The following is a 27,764-nucleotide window of genomic DNA, read 5'->3' as shown; positions in this document are numbered from 1 at the left end:
CTGTTCCCCTTAGTTGAAGGGTCAGTCACAAGGGGACATAAGTTCAAGGTGAGGGGCAGGAGGTTTAGGGGAGATGTGAGGAAAACTTTTTTTACCCAGAGGGTGGTGACGGTCTGGAATGCGCTGCCTGGGAGGGTGGTGGAGGCGGGTTGCCTCACATCCTTTAAAAAGTACCTGGATGAGCACTTGGCATGTCATAACATTCAAGGCTATGGGCCAAGTGCTGGTAAATGGGATTAGGTGGCTAGGTCAGGTGTTTCTCACCTGTCGGTGCAGACTCGATGGGCCGAATGGCCTCTTCTGCACTCTGTGATTCTGTGACATATTGTTGTAAAGATAGGACTCTGTCTCTGATAATGCAGTAATCAGAGTAAATTTTAAAGGTGCAGTAATTCAAGTAGTTTCAGAAATGCAGTCGTTTGAATAGTTTTAAAATGTGGACTGCATGTTTGAAAAGGACTTGCTGTCAAGACAGAATGTGATTACTAACTGAAACTAGTGAGCCCCATCAGCAATTACTATTGTCTGTAAAAATTGCTGTATTAAATGGAGCAATGGGACATGCTGTTGGTCCAGTCTAAAGAGGGGCAGGAGAAAACAGAATACCTCTACAAAATGTTGAATAGGAGCAGGAAGTGCCTATGTACAAATGAACTCAAGATGTGTAAACTTGCTGAGTAAGCAAGAAAACCAGAGTTTCAGCTGGTGTGGGCAAAAATGATTGGACTTATTGAGTCAGATGACCAGCACTTTGGGGTTGTGGACAGTCAGATACAGAGAGAACAAAAAGAAAACACCTTAATTTGTAAGGGCGGAGGTCATGCTGGCACGACCCTAATATCTACCTGGCTAAAGAAGCTGAAGAAGTAGACAGCACAGGCTGCTTTGACCAGTAGCCTAACAGATCTATAAATTACTGCCTATTCATTGTACTGTGTTGATTTTTGCTGTGTGCCAATTAAAGCTTTGAGTTTGAATCCTTTGAATTCTGACACCACATTATCACTGCTAAAATCTAGAATCATAAGATTACCTACTAATTTTAACATTATTCCCTCATGATCTTAAACTCTGCATCTCCTCACCTGTTCTCATTCTTTCCTCCAGCATTTTTCAGGTGTTTAAGTTTAGAATTACCTAGTTGTTTTCTGATTTACTTCTCTCGATCTCTGTAGGGTTCCAATTGTTTTGTCTTGCTACTTGTGATTTTAAAAAAAAACTAGTCATTAGAGTTTCACAAAATGCAGAGTTTATACTCACTGAGTGGTGAAAATCTAAAATGTACTAACAGTGGGAATGATTTCCTTTCCCAGTAAAAAGAGAGAAAATATATACGTGCAGGGTGATGTGGTTTCAAAAGCAAAACTAATAGAAATATGAACAAACTCCCCAATCATATTGGTTTCTCCAAGTGGTTAATGCATTTTCCACAATTCTACAATGAGGAATCTGAATGATCCTGACACTGGTATTACACAGGCAGCTCAAACAATGAAGCAAATCAGCAGTACAAATAAAAAAAATCAAATAGTTAATGCTGGATATCTGAAATTTAAAACAGGAAATGCTGGAAAGACAATACAAGTCTAACAACATCTATAACAAGAATGGAGAGTTAGTTTTTCAGGTGCAAAATGCCCACTAAACTGCAAGCATGTGAGGTCATGGAAAAAAATTAAAGGTACCACACATAACAACAACATTTTGAACTGAGCATTGGTGCACACCTGTTGTCAGAATCGAATGGACAGTGTACATCCAAAACATTAACTTGTCTTTTCTCTTTAAAAGAAATCCCTACCTTCCCATGAGAGTAAATGGTCTCCTTGACAAATTCATCCTGGTCGGCAGTGGCATCGATGATGGCCTGCATATTCAGCTTCTCAATGTACTCATGCTGTCTGAACCACCTGTGAACAATCAGAACATTTAGGAAAAATGAAAATGAGGAGGCAAATGTAAAGGGTTAGATAGATGGATAGATAAGAAAATAACATAGGATTATGCAGGATATACGGCACAAAAAACAGGCCTTTCAGCCCAACCAGTTCATGCCAGAGGTCCACGCGAGCCTCCTCCCATTTTTTTCATCTAAATCTACCATTGTAACCCTCTATTTCCTTCTCCCTCATCTGCTTGTCTAGCTTCCCTTTAAATACATCCGTACTATTCACTTAAACCACTCCCTGTGGTAACAAGTTCCACATTCTTAGGGCAAAGAAGTTTCTTCTGACTTTCCTATCAAATTTCTTATATTGATGGCCTCTAGTTCACAAGAGGAAACATTCTCTCTATCAATACTGTTCATAATTTTAAAGGTCTCAGCCTCCTTTCTCAAAAGAGACTCAGCCTGTCAATTCTTTCCTGATATGTATGCACAAACGTTTCTAGTATCATCCTTGTAAATCTTCTCTGCACCTTCCCAAGTCCCTTTTATAGAATGGTGACCAGAATTGCATACAGTGGTCTAAATGGGTGAGGCGGTGGCGCAGTGATATTGTCAATGGACTAGTAATCCAGAAACCCAGGGTAATGCTCTGGGGACCCGGGTTTGAACCCTACCACAAGGTCTAATGATGGCCATGAAACCATTGTCGAGTGTCATAAAAAGCCATTTGGTTCACTAATGCCCTTTAGGGAAGGAAATATGCCATCCTTACTTGGTCTCCAGATCCACAGCAATGTGGTTGACTCTTAGTTGTATCAAGCTGCTATGAAGTCTATAAGGAATGAAACCGGACAGACCACTAGGCATTGACTTAGGCACCGGAAACAACAACGGTAAACTCAGCGCTCTTAACCCTGCAAAGTCCTCTGTACTAAAATCTGGAGGACTTGTGCCAAAATTGGCAACAACCTGACATAGTAATACTCAAGGAATCGTACCTTACAGATCATGTCCCAGACATTGCTATCAATGTTCTGTCCCACCTGCAGGACAAACCCAGTAGAGGTGGTATACAGGAGGGACATCAACTAACATCGACTCTGGACTCCATGAAGTTCATGGCATCAGGCCAAACATGGGCAAGGAAACCTCCTGCTGATTACCACGTACCATCAGTACTCCTCCATGTTGAACACCAGCTGAGGGTGCAAGAGTGCAGAATGTACTCTGGGTGGGGGACTTCGACATCCAAACCAAAGGTGGCTCTGTAGCACCACTAATTACCGAGCTAGCTAAACCCTAAAAGACATAGCTTCTAGACTTTGTCTGCAGCAGGGAACCAACAAGAGAACCTGCCACAGATGCATCTGTCCATGACACATTGGTAGGAGTGACCTCCGCACGGTCCTTGTGGAGACAAAGTCCCATCTTCACATTGAGTATACTTTCCATCGTGTTGTGTAGCACTACCACCGTGCTAAATGGGATAGATTTAGCAACTCAAGACTGGGCATCCATGAGGCACTGTGGGTCATCAGCAACATCAGAATCTGTAACCTCATGATCCGGCATATCCCCCACTCTACCATTATCACCAAGCCAGGGTTTAATGAAGAGTGCAGGAGGGCATGTTAGAAGCAGCATCAGGCATACCTAGAAAATTAGGTGTCAATCTGGTGAAGCTACAACTCAGGACTACTTGTGTGCCAAACAGCTAAAGCAGCATGCAATAGATAGAGCTAAGAGATTCCACAACAAATGGATCAGATCTGAGCTCTGCAATCCTGCCACATGCAGTCGTGAATGGTGGTGGACAATTAAACAACTGATTAGAAGAGGAGGCTCAAAAAATATCTCCATCCTCGATGATGGGGGAGCCCAGAAGATCAGTGCAAAAGATAAGGCCGAAACATTTGCAGCAATCTTCAGCTAGAAGTGTCAACTGGATGATCCATCTTGACTTCCTCCAGAGGACTCCTGCATCACAGGCGCCAGTCTTCAGCCAATTCAATTTACTGCACATGACATCAAGAAACGGCTGAAGGCACTGGATACTGCAGAGGCTATGAGCCCTGACAATGTTCCGGCAATAGTATTGAAGACTTGTGCTCTAGAACCTGCCATGCCCCCAGCCAAGTCGTTCCAGTACAGCTACAACACTGTACAGCAATGTGGAAAATTGCCCAGGTATGTCCTGTACACAAGGAGGATAAACGCAACCCGGCCCATCAGTCTACTCTCGATTCTCAATAAAGTAATGGAAGGGGTCATCAACGGTGCTATCAAGTGGCACTTGCTTAGAAATAACCTGCTCACTGATGCTCAGTTGGGTTCCGCCAGGATCACTCAGCTCCTGATCTCATTACAGCCTTGGTTCAAACATGGACAAAAGAGCTGAACTCCAGAGGTGAGGTGAGAGTGACTTGCCCTTGACATCAAGGCAACATTTAACCAGGTGTGGCATCAAGGAGCCCTAGCAAAACTGGAGACAATGGGAATCGGGGGAAAACTCTCCACTGGTTGGAGTTATACCTAGCACAAAGGAAGATGGTTGTGATTGTTGGAGGTCAATCATCTTAGTTCCAGGACATCACTGCAGGAGTTCCCCAGGGTAGTGTCCACAGCCCAACCATCTTTAGCTGCTTCATCAATGACCTTCCTTCCCTCATAAGATCAGAATTGGGGATGTTCGCTGATGATTGCACAATGTTCAGCATCGTTCGCGACTCCTCAGATACTGAAGCAGTCCATGTCCAAATGTAGCAAGACCTGGACAATATCCAGGCTTGGCTGACAAGTCGCAAGTAACATTCGGGCCACACAGATGCCAGGCAATGACCATCTCCATCAAGAGAGAATTTAACCATCATCCCTTGATGTTCATCAGCATTACCATTGCTGAATCCCCCACTATCAACATCTTGGGGGTTACCACTGACAAGAAACTAAAATGGACTATCCATATAAATACTGTGGCTACAAGAGCAGGTCAGAGGCTAGGAATCCTGTGACGAGTAACTCACCTTCTGACTCCCCAAAGCCTGTCCACCATCTACAAGGCACAAGTCAGGAGTGTGATGGAATACTCTCGACTTGCCTGGATGAGTGCTGCTCCAACAATACTCGAGAAGCTTGACACCATCCAAGGCAAAGCAGCCCGTTGATTGGCACCACATACACAAACATTCAGTCCCTCCACCACCATTGCACACTGGCAGCAGTGTGTACCATCCACTAGATGCACTGCAGGAATTCACCTTCCAAACCCATGGCTGCTACCATCTAGAAGGACAAGGGCAGCAGATAAATGGGAACCCCACCATCTGGAAGTTCTCCTCCAAACCGCTCACCATCCTGACTTGGAAATATATGCCTTATATATTCCTTCACTGTCACTGGGTCAACACACTGGAACTCCTCCCTAATAGCACTGTGGGTGTATCTACACCACATGGACTGCAGCGGTTCAAGAAGGCAACTCACCACCACCTTCTCAAGGGCAATTCAGAATGTGCAATAATAATAGGCAGAGCGGCTGTATAAAGAGCAGGGCAGAGTTTACCTATGAGGAAGCCTATTCTCACCCAGTCACTTGGTGGCGCTGGAATTCAAAAGGAATGACGTCAGGACAAGGAGAGAGCTGATTGGTAGGTAGCGGGTAAGTTGTTTTTTTTCCACTTTAAAGCAACATTACAGAAGGTAAGAGTCTCAGCATTTTTTTTTAAGAAAAACTAAATAGTTTTCTACTTGGCTTAAATTTAAGGAAATAGTCTTTTAATTAAAAACAAACAAAATGTATGGCAAGGGAGCTCAGTCCTGTGTGTTGTACAGCCTGAAGCATATGGGAGTTGTCAGACACTCTTTGCCGTCTGGACGATCACATGTGCAGGAAGTGGCACCAGTTTGACCAGCTTGAGCAATGGGTTTTGGAGCTTGAGTCAGCTGGAGACACAGCGGTGCATCCGCAAGGCTGAGGGTTACGTGGATAGCATGTTTTTAGATGTGGTCACTCCGCAGCTTAAGGAAGTGCAGTCAGAGTGGGAATGGGTGACCACCAGTCAGAAGAAAGGAGGCAGTCAGGTAGTCAGGAAAGCCCCAGAGCATCTCACTCGAGAACCATTTTTCCGTGTCGGAAAACGGTGAGGGTGGAGGTTCCTCTGGAGAGTGCAGCCAGAGCCAACTTCACGGCACTGTGGGTGGTCAGCTGCACAAGTAGGGGAGGAGTAAGGGTGCAAGAGCAATAGTGGCAGTAGACTCAATAGTGAGGGGTGCAGACAGGCGCTTCTGCAGCCGTAGATGTGACCTCAGGATGGTTTGTTGCCTCCCTGGTGCCAGGGTCAAGGATGTCACATGTCTAAAGGGGGAGTGTGAACAGTCAGAGGTCGTGGTTCACATTGGTACCAACGACATAGGTAGAAGGAGGGATGAGGTTCTGCAACAAGAATTTAGGGAGCTAGGTAGCACATTAAAAAGCAGGACCTCAAAGGTTATAATCTCTGGATTACTCCCTGTGCCGTGTGTTGGTGAGTATAGGAATGGGAGGATAGAGATGATGAACATGTGGCTGAAGAGATGGTGCAGGAGGGAGGGCTTTAGTTTACTGGATCGCTGGGTCTGTTTCTGGTGAAGGTGGGGCCTGTACAAGTTGGATGGGTTGCACCTGCACCGGAACGGGACCAACATCCTTGCGGGGATTTGCTAATGCTGTTGGGGGAGGTTTCAACTAATTTGGCAGGGGGGTGGGATAGAGTGGAGGTACAGTAGTGGGTGATAAACAGCCAAATATAGAAGAGAAACTAAGTCAGTCTGGAAGGCAGAGTAAATATAGACCTGTTAAGGCACAAGGGAATAATGCAAGGCTGGATTGCTCTATTAATGCAAGGAGTCTTACAAGTGAGGCAGATGAATTGAGGGCGTTGTTTAACACATGGGATTACAATATTGTTGCTATCACAGAGACATGGTTGAGGGAAGGGCAGGACTGGCAGCTCAATATTCCAGGGTATGGAATCTTCAAGTGTGACAGAGGGGGTGTAAAAGAGGAGGTGGCATTGCACTATTGATCAAGGAGTCAATTACCACAGTAAGGAAGGATGGTATCTTAGAAAGTTCCTCAAATGAGGCCATATGGGTAGAACTTAAAAACAAAAAGTGGGTAATCGCTTTGCTGGGAGTGTACTATAGGCTTCCAAACAGTCAGGGGGAGATAGAGGAGCAGATGTGTAGGCAAATCTCAGAGAAGTATAAAAATAATAGGATAATAATAGTAGGGGATTTCAACTTCCACAATATTAACTGGGATAGTCTTACTGTGAAAGACTTAGAGGGGGCAGAATTCTTAAAGTGCATCCAGGAGAGCTTTTTAAGACAGCATGTAGAAAGTTCTACAAGCGAAGGGGCGTTACTGGATCTAATCTTAGGGAATGAAGCTGGCAAGTGGTAGAAGTGACAGTGGGAAAGCATTTCGGGGATAGTGACCATAACTCTGTAAGATTTAAGGTAGTTATGGAAAAGGACAAAGATGGACTGGAAATAAAGGTCCTGAATTGGGGGAAGGCTGATTTCAATATGATAAGACAGGAATTGGCCAAAGTGGACTGGGAGCAGCTACTTGTAGGAAAGTGTACATCAGACCAGTGGGAGTCATTCAAAAAGGAAATGGTGAGAGTTCAGGACCAACATGTTCCCATAAAGGTGAAGAGTAGGTCCAACAAGTCCAGGGAACACTGGATGTCAAGGGATATAGAGAATTGGATAAGGGCAAAAAAGGAGGCTTATGGCAGGTACAGAGGGCTAAAAACAGTGGGAGACCTAGAGGATTACAGAAAATGTGGGGGGCACTTAAAAAAGTAATTAGGAGAGCAAAGAGGGGGCATGAAAAATACTGGCGGGCAAGATAAAGGAAAATCCCAAGGCATTTTATAAAGATATTAAGGGCAAAAGGATAACCAGGAAAAGAGTAGGGCCCATTAGGGCACCAAAGTAGCAATCTGTGCGTGGAGTCGGAGGACGTAGGTGAGGCTTTAAATGATTACTTTTCACCTGTGTTCACTATGACGAAGGACGATGTAGGTGTAGAAATCAGGGAGGGGGACTGTGATATACTTGAACAAATTGGCACTGAAAGGGAGGAGGTATTAGGGGGCTTAAAATTGGATAAATCTCCAGGCCCAGATGAGATGTATCCCAGGCTGCTGTGTGAGGCAAGGGAGGAGATTGCAGGGGGTCTGACACTAATTTTCAAATCATCTCTGGCCACAGGAAAGGTGCCAGAGGACTGGAGGACAGCTAATGTGGTACCATTATTCAAGAAGGGCAGTAGGGATAAACAAGGTAATTATAGGCCAGTGAGTCTAACATCAGTGGTAGGGAAACTATTGGAAAAAATTCTGAGGGACAGGATTGATCTCCACTTGTAGAGGCAGGAATTAATCAGGGATAGTCAGCATGGCTTTGTCAGGGGGAGATCATGTCTAACAAATTTCATTGAATTTTCTGAGGAGGTGAGTAGTTGTGTAGATGATGGTAGTGCAGTTGATGTAGTCCACATGGACTTCAGTAAGGCTTTTGACAAGGTTCTGCATGGGAGAATGGTCAAGAAGGTAAGAGCCCATGGGATCCAGGGCAAATTGGCAAATAAGATCCAAAATTGGCTTAGTGGCAGGAGGCAGAGGGTGATGGTCGAAAGTTGTTTTTGCGATTGGAAGCCTGTGATGAGTGGTGTACCGCAGGGATCAGTGCTGGGACCCTTGCTGTTTGTAGTGTACATTGATGATTCAGACTTGAATATATGAGGTAAGGTCAGTAAGTTTGCAGATGACACGAAAATTGGTGGTGTTGTAAATAGTGAGGCGGAAAGCCTTCGATTACAGGACGATGTAGATGGGCTGGTAAGATGGGCAGAGCAGTAGCAAATGGAATTTAATCCTGAGAAGTGTGAGGTGATGCATTTTTGGAGGACTAACACGGCAAGGGAATACACAATGAATAGTAGGGCCCTAGGAAGTACAGAGGATCAGAGGGACCTTGGTGTACATGTCCATAGATCCCTGAAGGCAGCAGCACTGGTAGATAATGTGGTTAAGAAGGTATATGGGATGCTTGCCTTTATCAGCTGAGGCACAGAATATAAGAGCAGGTAGGTTATGTCGGAGCTGTATAAAACACTTGTTAGGCCACAGCTGGAGTACTGTGCAGTTCTGGATGTGATTGCAATGGAGAGGGTGCAGAGGAGATTCACCAGGGTGTTCCCTGGGCTGGAGCGTTTCAGCTATGAAGAGAGACTGGATAGGCTAGGGTTGTTTTCCTTAAAGCAGAAAAGACTGAGGGGGGACCTGATGGAGGTATACAAAATTATGAGGGGCATATATAGGGTACATATGAAGAAATATTTCCCCTTAGTGGAGGTGTCAATAACCAGGGGGCATTGATTTAAGGTAAGGGGCAGGAGCTTTAGAGGGAATTTGAGGAAAAATGTTTTCACCCAGGTGGTTGGAATCTGGAACACACTGCCTGAGGGGGTGGTAGATGCAGGAACCTTCACAACATTTAAGAAGTATTTATGTGAGCACTTGAAATGCCATAGCATACAGGGCTATGGGCCAAGTGTTGGAAAATGGGATTAGAATAGATAGGTGCTTGATGGCCGGCACAGACACGATAGGCTGAAGGGCCTGTTTCGGCACTGTATAACTCTATGACTCTACAACTATGACTCTATAATAAATGCTGGCATTGCCAGCGACACCCACATCCCATGAATGTATTTTTTAAAAGTGCGGTATAAAAAGGTTTGACGCAGGTTTAGCATAGCTTCCCTACTTTTCAATTCTATCCCTCTAGAAATAAAAGTCTAGTGTTTGGTTTCGTTTTTTTATGATCTTGCTAACCTGTGGGGCAGGTTTTAGTGATTGGTGTATTTGTACCCTGAGATCCCTTTGTTCTTTTACCCCACCTAATCTTGCATCTTCCAAGTAATAAGTGACCATCCTATTCTTCCTACCAAGATGTACTAACTCACATTTATCTGTGGTGAACTTCATTTGCCAATTATTTACCCATTCTGCAAGTTTATTAATGTCCTCCTGTAATTTGTTACAGTGTTCTTCAGTGTTGACTACCTCCAAATTTGGTGTCATCAACAAATTTTAAAATTGTGTTTTTGATTCTAAAGTCCAACTCGTTAATATAAATTGCGAACAGCAATGGTCCCAGCATTGATCCTTATGGAAACCACTTCCCACCTCTGCCACTTGAATAACTGCCCTTTATTCCCACTTTCTGTCCAGCTAGCAATCCATTCTGCCACTTGTTCCAACTCCACATTCACTGACATTATCCATTAGTGTATTATGGGGCACCTTATCAAAGGCCTTTTGAAAATCCAAATATTACATCTACAGCATTACCATTGTCTAGTATCTCTGTTACCTCCTCAAAAAATTCAATGAAGTTGGTCAAGCAAGGTTTTCCCTTTTGAAATCCATGCTGACTATTCATTATTATATTTCTTCTATCTTCTCCTTTAGTAAGGATTCCATTATTTTTCTTACCACAGATTTTAATAAAATAAAACAAGCAATGCTATGGATAGAGAATGGAGGCAGGAAGGTCTTACGTGACATCCCAAGGATGTGGTATTGTGAGTGTGCACCATTGGGTACATGAGCCTGATATCAGGAAACATGCACAATATCATGAGAACACTACAGATTCAGGAGACATTAAAAGGAACACCTCAACTATATCAGATCATTAAAAAAAAGCTAAAAGCAATGAAAGAAGTGTATTTATATAGCACCTTTCATGACCATGGAACAGCCCAAAGTACTTTATAGCCAATGAGGTAGTTTTTGAAGTGTAAGTACTATTAGATGGAAAATGGGAGGCTGACTAGAATAGCTTTGGAAAAGTCTAGTCTTGAGGTAACAAAGGCAAGGATCAAGGGCTCAGCAGCAGATGAGTTGAGGCAGAGGCAGAATCAGACGATGTTACAGAGGTGGAAGTAGGCTGTCTTAGTGATAGCGTAGCTAAAAAAAATGCATTTATATAGCACTTTTCACGACCACCGGGCATCTCAAACTGTACAGCCAATGAAGTACTTTAGAAATGTAGTCACTGTTGTAATGTAGGGACCACGGCAGTCAAGAAATGATCAGATAATGTTTTTTGTGATGTTGCTGATAAATATCAATCAGGAAACTGGGGTCTGGTTCAATGTCTCACCTAAAATATAGCACCTCTGGTCGTGTAGCACTTACTCAGTACTGCACACTTGATTTGTGTGCTCAAATCCTGAATGGGGACCAGAACCTTCTGACTTAGAGTCAAGTTTGCTACCAAGTGAGCCAGGGCTGACACTTTAGTCAGAAGTTCATCTTGAGGTCAAATATGGCACCAAGGTTGATTCAGCTCAGAAAATTGGTCAGGAAAGTGGATGGAGTCGGTGGCTAGGGAATGGAGTTTGTGGCTATGGCTTACGTCTTCCCAATATTTGGTTGGAGGAAATTTCTGCTCATCTAGTACTGGGCAAGCATCTGACAACTTATAGAAAGTGGAGGGTTTGAGGGAGGTGGCGATGAGCTAGAGCTGGATGTCATCAGCATACGTGTGAAACCTGACGTTAAGTTTTCGGATGGTGTCTCCAAGGGATAGCATGTAGATAAGAAATAGGATCCTTGGAAGACTCCACAGGTAACAGCGCTGGAATGGGAAGAGAAGCCATTGCAGACGATTCTCACAGGTAAGAACAGAACCAGGTGAGTGCAGTTCCATATAGTTGGATTACAGAAGAGAGGCATAAAAGGATGGTGTGGTCAACCATGTCAAAGGCAGCAGAGAGACCGAGAAGGACATTACCTCGGAGGAGACAGGGGCCAATTTCATCGAGGCATTTATAATTCTGAAGGGCTATTCCAGAATAGGTGGAAACAGACAGTCCAGTGATTGAGAGCCTCTCAATGAATTAAATGTAATTAATTGAGAACAAACAACGTTTACACAGAGGATTATGAGACTGTGATACACACCACCAGAGTTAGCAATTGAAGCAGAAGCCATGTTAATATATAATGGGTTGGATGGATGGCTGAAGGGAAGTGGAATAAAGGGCACTCTGAGGCTACAGCCTGGTGATCAGCCACTGTCACACTTCCCACTCATCCTGCAACACACTCCCCCCAAGACATTTTGCTCCCATGCCTCCCACCCTCTGGATCACATTCTACACACCCCCACAGGATTATTCTCCCCCCCTCCGCCAGGAATACTCTCGCCCACTCCAAGGTCACTTCCCCCCCTCCCCCGGATCACTCCCCACCCCCTGGATCACTTCACCCCCCCTCACTACCACGGATAACTCACCCCACTGGATGACTCCCCCAACCCAGGATCATTCCCCCCCCATCCCACCGGATCACACCCCTTGCCCAGGATCACCTCCGCCACCCCCCCCCCCCCCCCCCCTATCCAGGATCAGTCCCGCCCCCTCCCTCCCACAATCCAGGATCACTATCCCCCCATCCAGGATCTTCCCCCCCGGATCATTCCCACCCCAACATCACTCTCTCCCCCCCAACCCCCAGGATCACTCCTCCCCAATCCAGGATCGCCCTCCCTGCACCCCCATCACAAGATCACCCTCCCCCTGCCCATCCAGGATCACTCTCTCCTCACCACCCCACCCCAGGATCACCCCCCCCCATCCAGGATCAGTCTCCTCCCCTGAACCCCAGGATTCCCCCTCCCCCCAACCATCTCCCTTTCCTGTCGCCGCCAGCCAGAATCACTCTCCCCCAACACCCCCCCAACCATTCAGGATCACTCTCCCCCGGCCCCTCCCCACCCCACCCCAGAATCACTCCCCACTATCCAGGATCACTCCTCCCCACCTCAGGATCACTTCCCCCACCCCAGGATCAAGCATTCCCCACCCCAGGATCACTCATTCCCCACCCCAGGATCACTCATTCCCCACCCCAGGATCACTCATTCCCCACCCCAGGATCACTCATTCCCCCCACCCCCAGGATCACTCCCACCTCCCCCCCCCCCCAATCATCCCAGGATCCCTCATCCCCCACCCCGGGTCACTCCCGAACCTCCAGGGTCTCTTTTTCCTCTCTCACTCTCCCCCGGGGTCTCCACTGCACCCCGTTCCCTCACCGGGCGCTGCCGATGTCTTTAAGGGGGAACTCCTGCAGACTCTGCGCGTATCCTGCAACCTCCACCGGGAGGAGCACAACCGACACCCGACCAGCCGCCATCTCCCTGCTCGAACGGACGGTACGACTGTTCCCATAGCAACTCAAACACAACGGCATCGCGCATGTGCAACTCTGGGGCGGGGCCACACTGATGCAACCAATGGAACGAGGCAATCAATCAGGAGGTGTGTCCTAACAAGTTGCTTGTTGCAGTTGGCGTTTCCTAGCGGAGCCACACCCTGCTGTGAGCGTCTCCCAACGGTAAACCCATGCTAATGTGGGCGTATCCTAGCGGAGCCCCACCCAGATATGGGCGTGTCTTTCCTGATGTGTGTGGTAAGGGGGAGCAGTCAGTCTCGGGAGGGGCCTCTGTTGTATGTTGGCGTTATAGTCAGAAAGGGAACTCTGGCACATAAGTGTGCACTTTCAATTTTAGTAGTCTGGAGCGATGGGTATTGATGGCAGAGACTCCAATTTATTTCTATCATGTATCTGACCAGGAATCTCTCCTGCTCTTACTGCCTGCCATTGGTGTACATTGGAAGGATTTACAAGTTGATTACAAGTTTGGCCACATTATGAATGCACGATCCTTGGCCATCAAGTCCTGGAGTGGGACTTCAACCCAGAGCTTCTAGCTCAGAGGCAGGGACAGTACCCATTAGACCATAAGATGTAGGAGCGGAAGTAGGTCATTCAGTCCATCAAGTCTGCTCCGTCATTCAATGAGATCATGGCTGATCTGATAATCCTCGACTCCACTTTCCTGCCTTTTCCCCATAACTCTAGATTCCTTTAAAAATCTGTCTATCTCAGCCTTGAATATGCTTGATGGCATATTCTCTCAGCACTCTGCGGTAAACAATTCCACAGATTGACACCCTCTGAGAGAAGAAATTCCTCCTCACCTCTGTTTTAAATGGGTGCCCCCTTACTCTGAGATTATGCCTTCTGGTCCTAGACTCTCCCACAAAGGAAAACAACCTCTCAGCACCTACCTTGTCAAGCCCCCTAAGAATCTTATATGTTTCAATAAGGTCGCTTCTCATTCTTCTAAACTCCAATGAGTACAGGCTCAACCTACTCAACCTCTCCTCAAAAGAAAATCCCTCCATACCCGGGATCAACCTAGTGAACCTTCTCTGGACTGCCTCCAATGCCAGTATATCTTTCCTTAGATAAGGGGACCAAAATTGTTCACAGTATTCTAATTAGTCTAATTTGTGCCTTGTATAGTTTTCGCAAGACTTCCCTATTTTTATTCTCCGTTCCCTTTGAAATAAAGGCCAACATTCTATTTGCCTTCCCTATTACCTGTTGAACTTGCATGTTAGCTTTTTGGGATTCATACACAAGGACTCCCAAATCCCTTTGTGCTGCAGCCTTTTGCAGTCTTTCTCCATTTAAATAATATTCAGCTCCTCTATTCTTCCTGCCAAAGTGCATAATCTCATGTTTTCCCACATGATATTCCATCTGCCAAGTTTTTGCCCACTCACTTAACCTGTCTATAACCCTCTGTAGACTCCTTGTGTCATCCTCACCACTTGCCTTTGCACCTATTTTTGTGTCATCCACAAACTTGGCGATAGTACATTCACTTCCCTCATCTATGTCAATATATATTGTAAATAATTGAGGCCGCAGCACTGATCCCTGTGGCACTCCACTAGTTACAGGTTGCCATCCCGAAAATGCCCTCCTTATCCCAACTCTCTGTCTTTCATTAGTTAGCCAATCCTCTATCCATGCTAATATACTACCCCCAACACTGTGGGCTCTTATCTTATTAAGTAGCCTTATGTGCGGTACCTTATTGAACGCTTTTTGGAAATCTAAATATATTACATCTACTGGTTCCCCTTTATCTATCCTGCTTGTTACTTCCTCAAAGAATTCTCATAAATTTGTTAGGCATAATTTCCCCTTCATGAAACCATGCTGACTCTGCTTGATTAGATTATGTATTTCTAAATGCTCTGCTATTACATCCTTTATAATCGACTCCAACATTTTCCCAATGACAGATGTTAAGCTAACTGGCCTACAGTTACCTGTTTTTGTCTCCCTCCCTTTTTGAATAAGGGTGTTACATTGGCAGTTTTCCAATCCCCTGGGACTTTTCCAGAATCTAAGTATTCTTGGAAGATTACTACCAATGCATCCACTATCTCTGTAGCTACTTCCTTTCATATCCTAGGATGCAACCTATTAGGTCCAGGGGACTTATCGGCCTTTAGTCCCATTAGTTTCCCTAGTACTTTTTCTCTAGTGATAGTTATTGTATTTATTTCCTCCCCGCCTTTTGCCCCCTGATTATTTAGTATTTTTGGAATGCTATTAGTGTTTTCTACCATGAAGGCTGAAGCAAAGTATTGATTCAATTCCTTTGCCATTTCTTGGTTCCCCATTATTATATCCCCAGCCTCATTCTCTAAGGGGCCTATGTTCACTTTGGCCTCTCTCTTCCTTTTTTTATTTTTAAGGAAGCTCTTACTGTCCGTTTTTATATTACTTGCTAGTTTACCCGCAAAGTTTATTTTCTTGCCATAAGTCTTCCTTGAGATTAAAATATAGGGAGATAAACAATGGACAGAATTTTACGGCCCCGTTTCGGTGGGGACGGGATTGAAAAATGCAGCGGGCTGTTATAAATCCCATTGATGATAGCGGGAACGTAAAATCCCACTGTCATAAAATTCTGCCCAATGGATTGACTGAGAAGGTGGCTGAATTGGAATCATATCAGGTGAAGAAAGGGAGAATTAAAAGAAAGGAAAAGAAAGATTGGATTAAGAAAAATAGAAAGAGGAGGCAGAAAGGATAAGTCAGAAAAATGTTTTAATTTAAAAGTTGGTATTTTTAAAACCAAAAGCTGATGGGATGAGATTCTACACTTGTAACAGCTACCTTTTCTATGCCAGAGAGGTTGATCAGCAGTCATTAACATTTATCATGTTAATAATATACTTATGCGTGTAATGGCAAAACTTAACTTTCTGTGTTGAGTTTAATGGACAATTAATGGGCACATGCAACAAAGTCCTAAAAAAAAAGAGGAGACCAAGCACGAGATGCCATTTTCACAAAGCTAACAGTGGAGAGCACAACTTGGGTTGCAATTTTTGGACATTCATATTGAATTGCGCATCTGCTTTTTGCCTGAAGTTGCTGTTATATGACAACAAATTCTGGCCCAACAAGAACATTTCCTCCAGTGGGCTAATCCGGAACAAGTGGGCACAATCTTTAAAATTGAGGCTAGGCATTTCAGGAGTAAAATCAGGAAGTATTGTTCACACAAAGGATTGTGGAAATCTGGAACTCTCTCCCCAAAATTTTGGGGATACTAGGACAATTGGAGCTTTGAAGACTGAGATCAATGGAACCCTAGCTTTGTATATGAGGGGAGTTTGTACATTCAAAATGACTATATCTTTACACATTTCAGCAGTGACAAAGATATTTACATTAGTCGGTGTGAGAAGTCTAAAATGTGGCAGGCTGAAAACTTTCTTTAATACTGCTCATGCATCTCCCTTGGAGTTCCGTACAGTGAGTTGCGAGAGTATGATGGGGACAGCATTACAAGCAGGTAAGGAGAATCGCATAAATGGGTGCTGACCCATAGGGGTTAATTTTAATCCAAAATGGGTGGGTTTGGATGGGAAGTTAAAATGGTAACAATCTGAAACAGAACCCCAACACACCTCAAACATGTCAAGTGCAGATGGCTAATCCACTCCAAGGAGGTGGGTTTGTCTTTGAAACCTCTTAAAAGGGCTTGTGTGAGTCCATTTTAGCAAGGTTTATATTTTTAACCACAGTCAGCCACATTTCCATCAGGTAAGTGTTTTTACAGTGCTGTTTGTGGGCCAGGAGGAGTATGAGTGTTTCTTTCTGGCCCTACACGTTACCCAGTAAATATCACATTCACCTCCATGATCTCCCCCAGCCATCACTCACTGCGATCATAGTCCTCCCCCACCCACAATCACTGACCCCCTCCCACATGATTGCCAATACCTGCCAAGATCACCAACTCACCCCACTATCATTAACTTCTCTCCCACAATCATTGACAAACCCCACACATTCTGCCCTTTCCTGCAAAATCATTGACCCTCCCCTGCAATTACTGACTCCCCCACAATCACTGACCCCCCTGTCCACAAAATCATTGCCCCCTGCTACCACTGCCCCCATGCTATCACTATCTGGTCTGTGCAATCATTGACCCCCCTGCCATAATCACTGCCCCCTCCTATCACTGCCCCTGTGCAATCACTGACCTCCTCATAATCACTGACCCCCCCCACGATCACTGACCTCCCCCACAATCACTGACCCCCTGCTATCACTGACCCGGCCGCACAATCACTGACCTCCCCTATAATCACTGAGCTCCCCCACAATCATTTACCCCCTGCTATCACTGACCCGCCCGCAAAATCACTGACCTCCCCTATAATCACTGACCCCCTATCACTGACCCGCCCGCACAATCACTGACCTCCCCTATAATCACTGAGCTCCCCCACAATCATTTACCCCCGCTATCACTGACCACCCGACATAATCACTGACTCCCCAGCAATTACTGACTCCCTCCACACAATGACTGAACACCACCCCACCCGCCCCCAAAAATCACTGCTCCCCACCATGATCACTGATAACCCCTGCGATCACTGAAATGACCTCCTGCTATCACTGACCATTCTGCAATCACTGACCCCCCCCACAATCACTAACCACCCTATACTCACTGACACCCTTGCTCTCACTAACTCCTCCTGCCATGATCACTGATCACCCCCACAATTACTGACAACTCTATGGTCACCAACACACCCTCCCGCAATTCCCTCCCTCCCACACCACCACAATCACTGAAAACCCCCCTCCCACCTCAGCAATCATCAATTTGCCTGTAATCACCAATTCTTATGTGACTCCCCATCTCTCTCTCCAATCTCTTTCCAATCCCCCCTACGATATCTCCTAACCCCATCACCATTTCTAGGCCCAACTCAGTCTGACTCCTCAATTCTCAAAACCACTCTATACCCAGCTTCCTCTCCACTACCAATCTCTCCCCCAAGCAGCACGAAACCTAACTGCTCCTAGGTTGTTGCCTCTCCTGTAGCATTCTCCATCTGACAGGCTGGGTTTACAGGTGGGGAATCTGTTTTAAAATAAAACGTACGCCTCATGACATGCGAAGGACCAGAACTCATCCAAACCATGACCCGACCAGCTTGGAAATCTTGCCCCAGTAAATATCAGCCATAGAGTTCCTGCTGATCAATCAGCAACCGGCCTGACCCATAGCGTTCACGTTGATTCATCACTAATGGCACTGATCCATAGGGGTATATTTTAACATCCAGAAATGGATGGATTTGAGTCAGATGGGATGTTACAACTGTAAAGGTATCAGATCTGACCCAAACAGCCTCCAAGCTATGTTTAACAAAGGCCGGACAAGAGCTGGGCAACCAACCTGCTCTCCACAGGCCTCATTAAACCCAGCAGTTTTAGGGAGGTTATGACAGCTTCAGGGAGTAGGGAGGTGCCTTTATAACACTGCTTGTGGACCAGGAGGAATAGGAGTGCTTTCCCTGGCACCCCAAAGCTCTCACTCATCAGTCCCTTCCCATAGGAAGACTCCCAGGGAATGGGAAACGGACCCTCCTGGGATCCCTGTTCCCCCACCACGACCCCCCCCCCCCCGCCCCCCAAACTCCCCTGGTCCCGTATCAGGTCCCCTACCTGTCACTGGGATCATAGACATTGGCTGGACTCCTCCATTGCAGAGAACGCTTAGTGAGACTACCCATGTTACTAAATGGCCCCAACTCAGGATAGTGGATTAGGGTCAGGGAGGTGGGTGGATGAGTAGGATCAGGAATCTCCAGCCCATGGAGTTAGTTCCTGCACTGTTAATGCTTGTTATTCAGACAGTGCACACCAACAGAATTGTTGCACCATTTATTTTTCTTAAACTGTTCTGTTTTCCTGGAACTCCCTCCCTAACAGCTCTGTGTATACACCTGCATCATATGGACTGCAGTGGTTCGAGAAGGCGGATCACCACAACTTTCTCAAGGGCAACTAGGGATGGGCAACAAATGTTGGTCTAGCCAGCGACACCCACATCCCATGAAATAATTAGAAAATAAATAAATTACTTGGTTTTGACATCAGTCTGTCAGCATTTCAGTATATTATGATATTCGTTATTTTGTTTCAGTATTTCCATCACTGTGGTTTATGCCAAAGATAATACAGAAAGATTGTATTTATATAGTGTCTCTCAAGTCCAAAGCACTTTACAGCCAATGAAGTAATTTAAAAATGTAGCCCCTGTTGCAATACTAGCAGCAGCTAATTTGCACACAGCAAAGTACTACAGACAGCAATGTGACCAGATAATCTGTTTTAGCTGTTGGCTGTGGGATAAGTACTGTCCAGGACAACAGGGAACGCGGGATGCTGCTCAATTTTGGACAGACGGACCCTGGGTTTAACAATTTCATCAGAAAGATGGCACTTCCAACTGTCAGCACTGCTTCACTAAAATGCCAACCTGGATTTTGCACTCAAATCCCTGGAGTGGGACTTGTCTCCACAATCTTCTGACTCCGAGGTGAGACTGCTAGTAGTGAAACAAAGCTGGATTACCCAATCAGTTACCACAAGTCAATTTAATTGAATAAAAAACGTTAAAATGAATAAGAAAATACCTAACAAAAGTGACCCATTTGGGGGCAGAGAGGGGGGAGACACAATTAATAGAAAATGTAAGCAAAAATAAAGGAAACTTATCAATTAAATATTAATCATATTTATATTGTCTACCAAATTCTTCTCTACCAGTGTATGCTTCTTGATCTATCCGTAAGGAGATGTTGGGTTGCCCCAGTGTCATCAACACAAAAAATCTAACTAAAGGTGCCCATTTTTAGAGGTGAAAATCTAATAAGCACCCAAACTATATTACAACAAAGGAAACTTGTCAAGTTAAATCATAATGTTGCTTTCACTGTTGGACTGCACAGAGGATTTCACATTTAGGGCTGTTGTCCATCACTCAGAGTCATTGCTGACCTGTAGATGGCAGTGAGGCTCTGCTTTATGTCAGGCAAGTGATTGCTCTCTCTCTCTCTTTCTCTTTCCCTCTCTACATATATATTGAGTAAATGACTTCCTGTGGAAATATGTGACTAATGGCCTCTTGAACACTGAACTCTGCTGTTGGCTGTAGATATTCACACTGCACACAAACCCCTATCTGTCAAACAGCCCAGACTGAAATGTGGAGTGAGGCCGCCAACCCTTGATTTGGTCCCCGCTTGGCGTCTCTAACAAGATGCTCCCATGATAGGTAACAATCAAGTGCAAGTGAAAATGTCTACAGCTTTGATTCAAAAAAAAGGTACTGGCTTTCCCGCACCATTAATCTTCAACACATGTCCCTTCCCTATCCCATTTTTGCAAGTGAAGCATATCCTTCTTAGATCTCTCCTGTCCCCTTTGTGAGATCCTACACACCCCACCGGATAGGGCATCGTTCCAACTTGGCAAGGTATCCAGCTGTCTAAGAATAGCTACTGTATTGGTCATTGTCCCTCTGTTCAACCACGTTTCAATAGACACCAATGGCAACTGATATAATCTGAGATTGCGGATGTTTGTAAAGAAAATGTACTGAGGAAGTTTACCAGTAATTAAATATATTTTTACTCGCTGTGTCTGCTTAGTGGTACAAGTCTTCTGTCGTAATTTGACCGTCTGCACTGCTGATGTAGATTAAGGACTGGGTGGCAAGAAATTGATTTTATAGCTGAAAACTAAAGGAAGGAAGAGACATTACATTTATGCCTTTCAAGATTTCAAAATGTCTCAATGCACTTTGCAATCAATGAAGTACTTTTGAAGTGTAATGTAGGGACACACATAAACTAATTTGTGACCAGCAAAATCTCACAAACAGCAATGGGATAATGAGCAGATAATCTCATTTAATGGATGCTGGTCTCAAGGCAGTACTGGGATGAACTCGCCAGCTCCTCTTCACCCAGTGTCATGAGAACTTTTCCATCCACACAAGAGGGCAGGCAGGGCCTCAGTTTAACATCTCAAGCAAAAACAGGGCACCTCAGACAGTGCAGCACTCCCTCAGTACTGCACTGGAGTATTAGCCTGGATTGTGTGCTCAAGTCCCTGGGCATAGGACACTACCTGCTGGATGAGTATCGAAATTATAGCCAGAACTTTGTGCACGCTGTGACGTAAAAGTAGTAATGTTGGCAGCCATCAGCCAGATTTTACAGCAGTAAAAGTAACACCCACACAAAAAGAAAATACTCGGACCCTGCTCACCCATCACCCAACACACTCCCCATAATCTAACCTCAGGTCATGTAAATATAACCTGCACCACACCTCACTTGGCAGTGCTGGCTGCTGAAAAAGCTTGTCCTAATGTTTCATTCACAGACAATGGAGTCGATCTTTGTGCAATTTATATAAAATGAGTGATGGTGAATTGCCAGCCTGTTTTACATCCCTTATCATTTTTGTTTCTATTGAAATCAGCTGAAATAAAACCCGGAACAGATGTTAAGCAGGCTGCTGAATCACTGTCACCTGTTCTGAGATGTGCCCTTCTATCTTGGATCCTAGGTTTGAGACTTGGTTAATTGACTAGGTAAAAGCAAAATACTGCAGATGCTGGAAATCTAAAATCTAGAATCTGAAGAAGAGTCATACGAACTAGAAACGTTAACTCTGTTTCTCTCTCCACGGATGCTGTCAGACCTGCAGAGTTTTTCCAGCATTTTCTGTTTTTATTTCAGACTATAGACATACTCTGTTATCTGTTTAACACTTGTTTATTAGTACTACATCTAAACAGTTTACAGAATAGGCGTTTTGCTCCAAGGCATGATTCCAACCTCTCTCTGGAGACAGTCCAAGGCATGACTGACTAGTGTCAGCGGTACATCATCATCTATGTCATACATTGGCATACCCCATCTGTTAACCCTTTAAAACATGTCCCCCATTTTACAAGGTCAAGATTTACCCCAATATGTGTAACATGGGCAAGAAGCCAGCCCAATACTCCCTTCAGTGTGCCTGTACCCTAACTTTAAGGAACAGCCTGCACCACTCCCCCAGCTCCCTCATTGCAGGTCTGTGGGACTTTCTATGATATCATGCTCTGGCGAGAAAAAGCACTAAATGTGATTTGAACTTGGGAAAAATGATCAGCCATGGAGTGTGTTCTGCCATTCAGTTAGGTTATGGCTGACTTATACCTGGATACCATTTACCTGCCTTTGATTTGTATCCCTTACCCAACAAAAATCTATCAATCTCAGACTTGAAAGCTTGAATTGACCCAAGACACAGCCTTCCTGATTTCCACTACCCTCCCTGTGTTTCTTGATTTTGCTTGTAAGCAGCCTAATTTTAAATTTAAGTTTGTGCCCCCTCCTTCAGAATTACCCCACCGGAGAAAATACTTTCCCGGTAACCTATAGAATTCCAGTTCTGCCGAAGGGCCATGAAGGCTCGAAACGTTAACTGATTTCTTCTCCGCTGATGCTGCAGACTTGCTGAGTTTTTCCAGGTAATTCTGTTTTTGTTATAGAATTCCTTTACCATTCAGCCGCCTCCCTCAGGTCACCCACAACCTTTTAAACTCAAGGCAATACAAGGCAACTTTATGCAACCTGGCCTTATGATTTAACCTTTGTAGCCTCGGTGTCATGATGCTGTATCTGAGCTGCGCCCCCTCCAAGACCAACACATCCTATCTGAGCTTCAGCGGCTCTGATGATCAACGCTCCTGTAACACTGCCACTAAGGGACGCTGTCAAGTACTTCCGTGTAAGGAAGCAATTAATAACTCTGGTATCCGTGCCTCAGGAGCCTCGCTGACTAACCCACACTGCCGATGTGGAGCCGTTTCAGCAGTGACCAGAAAGTGAGTCAAGTGCACCTCTCAATGAGAGCACAACGGGACATCATCCTACACACACACTTACAGCCCACTGCTAGGGGAATTATTTGACTGTGGACTTAAAAGAAAAAAAGCGACTTCATTCTTTCATTGGTATTGGCAAGCCATTTATCTTAACCGGCTTACTCTGACCTTCAGGTGGAGTTTTGCACAGGGGGGATGCAAAGAGAGAGAGGGGCGGCGGCGGGGAGTTGGGGAATAATCAAAACATGTGTGGGGGTTAATCTAACAGGGTTTCTGTCTCTTAAGTATTAAGGCAGAATTCCAAACATGTGATTTGCATTTAACTTTCTCCAGTGATGCCACTGACGGCTGAAAGAGAGGAGGGGCGTGTGCCTGGCTCTCCCTCCCTCCCTCCCCAGCTCTGGTTAAGGAGGGACAGGCGGACAGTCAGAGGACACATGCACTGAGTGCGAGCTGTCGCTGAGGACCTGGCAAAGGGGGAGAGCAGCCAAGAATCAGAGGAAGGCGATAGCTCCTGTCCAAAAGTTCACTTTACACCAGGGGAGAGACATAGAGCAGGCACTGTGAGGAGGCTGCTGTGTGTTGAGTGTGTACCGGGGAAAAGGTCGAGAGTGCTGGTGACAGACTCCAACTGTGCGCCCGTGACCCTCATATCCGAAGAGTTTAATTGAGAGGCACAAGAGCTGAAACTTCTGTTGTTGACCTCTTGGGTTGAGAGGTCAGTCAGGCTGAGACCTACAAGTCGCCCCCCCCTCTCGCAGCTGTTTTCTGCTTTTCTCCTCCTGTCAACCCCTTCACTCAGATTTGTACTGGGACAGTGTCAAGCTTTGAAGAATTGCTATTGTGACTTGTTGAAGTTACTTCTGGAAAGAACGAAAGAGAAAAGTGACTGTGCGCTATACAATGTGGATTAACAAGGCTCACCATTTACCTTTGCGTTCTAGTGGATATGGATTCACCCTCGGTCTCTGGTGGCTCAGTGCATTCCTCCTTCAGGTCCTGTTGCTGTCTGTCCTTGGGGAACGACTGACCAGTGCATGGAGACCTTCACAGGCCCGGCTCCGGCTCACCTTCTCAGGTAGACCTCCAATTATTTTATCTTACTCTGTGGTTGTGGTCGCTCTCTCTTTCTGTGCCTTTTTCTCACTCTGTTCCTCTTCATCTGTCTCTGTGCCTCTCTCTTGTGCTGTCTGTTTCTGGCCCACTGTTTTTCTGTATCAAACGTTGGCTGCATCTCCCTCTCTCTCTTCTGTGCTTCTGTCTCTGTATTTCTCTCTCTCTCTGTGACTGATCCTTTTCATTTCTTGTGTTTCTTTCTGTCTGTCTTTTTTACCTTTTGGTGCCTCTCCCTTTCACAAGCACTCATGGAATGTTCTTCAGTTTCTGCCTCTTGCTCCCTGTATCTGTCTGTCTCATTTCTTTCCATGTCTCTTACCTTCTGTGTCTGTCTGTCTGCTTCCCTCTGTTACACTTCCCCCTAGTGTACTGCTTAATCCTGTAATTGTAGTCTCTCTCAGATATAACATGTAACTTGTATTGCTTTAACATGTGCATAGTGAAAAGAAAATGTGTTATAAATGAAAAATGCCTTTTGATATAATCTCAGTGTTCCCTGTCAGAGACACATCAATAAATTAATTATATTGAATGTGTTACCTGGGTATGGTCAAGTGATGGTTTTCTGACATCACATTAATGTTTGGGTGCTGGTTGGTCTGTGTTAAAGTTAACTGATGCTCATTATCCATTATCTAGCTATTTTCTTTGCAAACATAAGCTCTATTCATAAAATATCTAAAAGAACATTACAAAACATTTCAAAATGGTCATTACAGAAACCATTATCCAGCCAACAATTCTGTGACAATACCAATGTCAGAAGAAAGAAAATACTTGCAGTTATACAGTGCCTTTCATTACCTCAGAATGCTGCATAGCACTTTGCAGCTAGTTAAATACTTTTTGAGGTGCAGTCGCTATTGTAATGTAAGAAACACATCAGGCACTTTGTGCAAAGCAAGGCCCCAACAAATGGCAATGAGATAATGACTAGACAATCTGTTTTAGGTAAAAGCAAAATACTGCGGATGCTGGAAATCTGAAACAAAAACAGAAAATGCTGGAAAAACTCAGCAGGTCTGACAGCATCTGTGGAGGGAGAAAATGCTGGAAAAACTCAGCAGGTCTGACAGCATCCGTGGAGGGAGAAAATGCTGGAAAAACTCAGCAGGTCTGACAGCATCTGTGGAGGGAGAAAAACAATGTTAACGTTTCGAGTCCGTATGCGTTAACTTTGTTTTTCTCTCTCCACAGATGCTGTCAGACCTGCTGAGCTTTTCCAGCATTTTCTGAATCTGTTTTAGGTGTTGCTTGAAGGATAAATGTTGGCCAGAACACTGGGAGAACTCTCCTAGTGTATACTTTCAGAAACATTGTACTTTTTTAATTCAGTCATGGGGTGTAGGTGTCACTGGCAAGAATGGCATTTATTGATTATCCCTAACTATCCTTAAGGCGGTGGTGAGCTGTCGTCTTGAACCGCTGCAGTCCCAGGCACTCTAATCTTGCACAATGAGGTTTCTAAGTTCATCACTGCAAATTATTCCCAGAGCTGCTAGTACTGAACCCTAGTGCTCTGCAGCTCAAACTATACAAATTAATTTTGAAACCTACAGTTGAGCAGCTTGTGCTTTTTTTATATATAGTGCGAAAGGTTCACATGTGAATCTTTTTATGTTTGAGTAAAATCCAGTGACAATGCTAAAGGGTAAAGTTGACAACATCAAGCATCCAGTGAGGAAATGCACTCGAAAGGGCTGCAAGTTGAAGAGAGGGCTCCAGTAATGTAGTGCCAATTTTCCTCTTGAGTGGAGCTCCCCTCTAGGAGCACTGAGGCACCTTCGAGCTCCCTGTTGTGCATGAGGGGTTAACCGGATAACTCTTGTTAATTCACACCTGTTTATGCTGTTCTTGAGGTAGCCAGTGGGGGCATCTGAGACTGCATAAATAGAGGGAGGTGAATTGCTGCTTGTTTTTGTGTTCCACTGTCCTTGAAAATCTAATAATGTGGGGAAGCAGAGGGGGGGTCTCGTTAGATATGCACCTCTATTGCTGAATGTTCAGGTAATCAGATCATCTGTCACCCTTGGTAGTCTGCTGATAGAGGTGCACGCTTTACTTTTCAGGTGTTCTGGCAAAGGCGTTCCTCACAGTTCATTGTAAAATAAGAATCTGATGTTTCACATTCTGATCTGATATGCCTACTCACCCAAGGCCATTGTCCACCTCATTTTCCATCCATCATGAGAACATCTTCATAAACTTTATTGTTGACCTATTCTAGTGCGTAGTGCCTGCTGTTGGTGTCTAAGTGACTGCTATCTAAATTAAAATTTACCCATTGATTCAAAAAGAAAGTAATACTATCAACAGGATTTTTTTCATTCTGGGGATAATGGCATAATTAGCAAGGTTGGCATTTATTGCCCATCCCTACTTGTCCTTCTGGTTGTGATGGACTACCTCCTTTAACTGATAAGGTTCTCCTGCAATCTTGTTAGGTAGGGAGTTCCTTAATTTTTGATATTTAGTTTAAGTTTTTTAAATTCCTTAAGAAAGAAGGTTGTTTGCAGACTGGAGTGTGGCCAGTACAAATTCTTACCATCCCATATTTCACCCAGTGTGTGTGCTTTTTTCCATTTAAAAAAAAATCTTTTTAATAGTTATGAAACTATTGGAGGCGGGGTCAGTAAAAGGCTGTTTGACTAACAGTCAAGAATTATCCAATTTCTAACTCGCATGTGAAGGTGGGGTGCCATGAATGAGACAGAGACAATGGGCTGTTTCTACAGTGATGATGAGTTTGGAGGTGGGCGTGCCTTTAATTTTGCATTACTAGCCACCGTGTTCCTGCCTCCAGCTGATTTTTCAATGAAGCTGTTTCTGGGGTAACTGCTACCTGCCCAGTGGCAGATAGCCATTATAGCCCATTAAAGCACCAAATGAGGGCAATCATTATATGCCACCTGGAATTTTCGGATACCAAGCAGACACCCCGCTGAGACTGAAGCCCGGCATATGGATAGAGACAACCTCCCAGTGCCAGGCTGGGGACCCAGTGAAGCATCCTTTAATTGCGCCCCCCCCCCACAACTGGTGCCATGGATACCAGAGGGCTACAGCTGTGTAAAGGGGTTCCCTTTACTTTGTGAAGGCCTGGCAACTATGGCACTTTTTTTTTTTAACTTTCTAAAGTCTCCAGAGGGCATCACCATCTTGAGGCATCCCCTCATTCTCCCACCTACATCAGCAGCTCTCCCACTGAGGCTGCCAGCCACCCACAGCCTCAGGTGCTTCCATTGGACCTCCTGACTATGGAACCCGCTTGCTGTCCTTAATTTGATGGGACTCCTAGACGCAGCTGCATGAGTGGCTGCCTCCTCAAATTTCTTCCAGGATTCCGTAATGGCCACTGCTGGTTTCCCAACCCGGGATTCAGGCTTACATTGGGGCTGGGACCTGGAACTAAAATCCAGTCTGAGTTTGAAGTTCATTGCAGTAGAGTTATCTCTTCAACTTCTCTTGTGAAGATATTTGTTATGTGTGGTCTTGAAAATTTCAATTAATCCAGCATCCACAGCATTTTTGGGAGAGGGTTCTAGATTTCCACTAT

The 27,764-nt window shown here is 44.9% G+C and overlaps 2 protein-coding genes across 4 annotated transcripts in view; one reads left to right on the top strand and one right to left on the bottom strand.

The window, feature by feature from the left end:
* zmynd10 (zinc finger, MYND-type containing 10) overlaps positions 1-13,160 on the bottom strand; it is a 76,481-nt gene extending 63,321 nt beyond the window's left edge. For both annotated transcript variants that reach the window (XM_078543791.1, XM_078543792.1), the window contains exons 1-2: positions 13,052-13,160; positions 1,802-1,910 (exon numbers count right to left, since the gene is read on the bottom strand). In XM_078543791.1, coding sequence (XP_078399917.1) covers positions 1,802-1,910; positions 13,052-13,152 — 210 coding nt within the window. In that variant the 5' untranslated portion in view covers positions 13,153-13,160. The remainder of the gene's footprint in view (positions 1-1,801; positions 1,911-13,051) is intronic.
* Positions 1-27,764, top strand: part of sema3h (sema domain, immunoglobulin domain (Ig), short basic domain, secreted, (semaphorin) 3H) — a 203,875-nt gene that overhangs the window by 20,857 nt on the left and 155,254 nt on the right. The window contains exon 2 of one of the 2 annotated variants that reach the window (XM_078543789.1): positions 23,426-24,170. In XM_078543789.1, the coding sequence (XP_078399915.1) occupies positions 23,996-24,170 (175 nt within the window). In that variant the 5' untranslated portion in view covers positions 23,426-23,995. Of the gene's footprint in view, positions 1-23,115; positions 24,171-27,764 lie in introns of those variants that run through there. The other variant, XM_078543788.1, reaches the window with a different exon arrangement.

This window comes from Cetorhinus maximus, chromosome 6 (assembly GCF_964194155.1).
Source record: "Cetorhinus maximus chromosome 6, sCetMax3.hap1.1, whole genome shotgun sequence".
Taxonomy (NCBI): Eukaryota; Metazoa; Chordata; class Chondrichthyes; order Lamniformes; family Cetorhinidae; genus Cetorhinus; species Cetorhinus maximus.
Note: the sequence above shows the minus strand (reverse complement) of the source record. Positions and strands in the feature narration are given on the sequence as shown.